Source organism: Equus quagga, chromosome 15, assembly GCF_021613505.1.
Source record: "Equus quagga isolate Etosha38 chromosome 15, UCLA_HA_Equagga_1.0, whole genome shotgun sequence".
In the NCBI taxonomy this organism is placed as follows: domain Eukaryota; kingdom Metazoa; phylum Chordata; class Mammalia; order Perissodactyla; family Equidae; genus Equus; species Equus quagga.
The window spans coordinates 33,701,259-33,703,060 of record NC_060281.1 but is presented as its reverse complement, the minus strand read 5'-3'; the positions used below and the strand labels follow the sequence as shown (position 1 = coordinate 33,703,060).

Below are 1,802 nucleotides of genomic sequence, written 5' to 3'. Positions count from 1 at the left end.
AAAGTGGAAGAAGAGAGAAAACAGGAGGCTCAGAGAAAGAGAGAGAGGGTTCGTTGATCCACTGTGTTTGCTGGGTGCCAGCCTTGATCCAGACACTGTCCATGGTGCTGGGGGTGCAGCAGTGAACCAGCAAAGTCCCTGTCCTGGTACTTACACTCCAGGAAGTAGTGCAGAACAGGACAGAAGTGCTGAGACAGAATTTAAATGTGCAAGTAGGAGTGACTAGAGAAAGGGGGTGACCGGAAGAGGGACTGAGAGAAATGAGACTCCAACCCTAAGAGGATGAGCGTGGGCTTATGGAAGAGACAGGGCTGAAAACAGAACCGCCTGCTGCAGGACAGGGAGAAACCGAGAGTCCAAGGTGGGAAAGAATTGGGGGAAGAGGTTGAGGTGATAGAGAAGGGAATGTGGTTGGTAATGGGAAAGTATCCCAATAAGGAATTCTTGGCACAGGATGGAGCATTATGGCAGACACTGGGACGGGAGAGTTTTCTCTGAGAACATCTACCTCACACTCAGACAGGTAGCTCCCCGTCCCTCCAGTTCTGGTGTTTATCCTCCTCCTACTTCCTGCCCCACAACCTGCCCAATTCCCAGGACCTGGAGCAATCTTCAGGCTTTGCAGAGGACACGTACACCTGGACCACTTCGGTGAACTAGGCACCAGGAAAAACATGGGTGGGCACCAGGAGCACACCCTTCTGAAAACCCCATCACCCCCAGCTGGCTGCTGCTAACTTCGGTCTGCACTTTCTTAGAATGACCCTCCTCAGCCTCACTCCAATTCCTGTGCAACAATACCGAGCTCCTGGGAAAACCAAAGGGAAGGCAGAGACACAACCGTGTGACCAAAAGAAGAGACTGTGTCATCACTTGGGAATAAAAGCATCAAGTGCAGCCGCAGGTAAGATTGTTGGCTCCAAGGTTTTTCTCTCCCTTTCCCTTCTCCCTTTCCTTTCTTCCTCTATTGAGGTCTGCTATTTATTCAGCAAGTGTTCAAAGTCTGTGGTTCTCTGGGGCACAATGTGCCAAGTGATGCATGTAAGGGAGGAGATCAATGCATCCTCTGCTTTCAAGAAGCTTGCTTTCTTGGGAAGAAAGGATAAATAAAGACAGAAAGACTTTCTTTGACTCTCTGTTTCTTTGTGAGTCAAAGAATAGTCATTCCCCACTTGGCCCTGGTACCAACGTCCTGGACCTCATCCTTCCCTCTCCCATCTCAATTACTCCTACTGCCCCTCCTCCCCTTTTCAGATCCAGAACAACTCTGGAACCAGCTGTCCCACCTGCCCCAAGTGAGACCATGAGGCTCCACACCCAAACCCCTAGGCTTTGATCTTTTGCAAAAGATGGGGACAGCAAGAGAGCATCTTGAGGACCCTACAGGAACATGGGGATGAACAAAACTCACTTCAGTTTGCCCCCAGAAATAAAGACACTGAGAAGGAGCAGATTCAATAACTGCTGTGTTTATTTGAAACCATCATGAGGGGAGCAGGGGGTGCAATGAAAAGTGGAGATGATGCTAGAAAACATGCTGACTGAATCTTGATTTAGCTCACACTGCAAGAGGAAGGAGCAGGACTCCCTTCTCTGACTTCCAACCTAGGGTTTTCCCTCTTTGTCATTCTCCTAACCCCACTATGACTGAGGGTTTTGAGGATTGGGGAAGCCAGCTGGGATGTTCCAGGAAGAGCCAGGGGGATTGAGAACTCTGGGAGGAAATCGATTAATAATACCTGGCTGTAGATTAACATTCCCCCAGCTGCCTCCTGGATACCGATTAATACTCCCCCAGCTGC

At 49.7% G+C, this 1,802-nt stretch overlaps 1 protein-coding gene across 1 annotated transcript in view; it reads right to left on the bottom strand.

The window, feature by feature from the left end:
- Positions 1-1,453: 1,453 nt before the first annotated feature.
- C15H6orf15 (chromosome 15 C6orf15 homolog) overlaps positions 1,454-1,802 on the bottom strand; it is a 1,690-nt gene continuing 1,341 nt past the window's right edge. Inside the window, exon 3 of the mRNA XM_046640407.1 lies at positions 1,454-1,769. Coding sequence (XP_046496363.1) covers positions 1,642-1,769 — 128 coding nt within the window. The 3' untranslated portion in view covers positions 1,454-1,641. The remainder of the gene's footprint in view (positions 1,770-1,802) is intronic.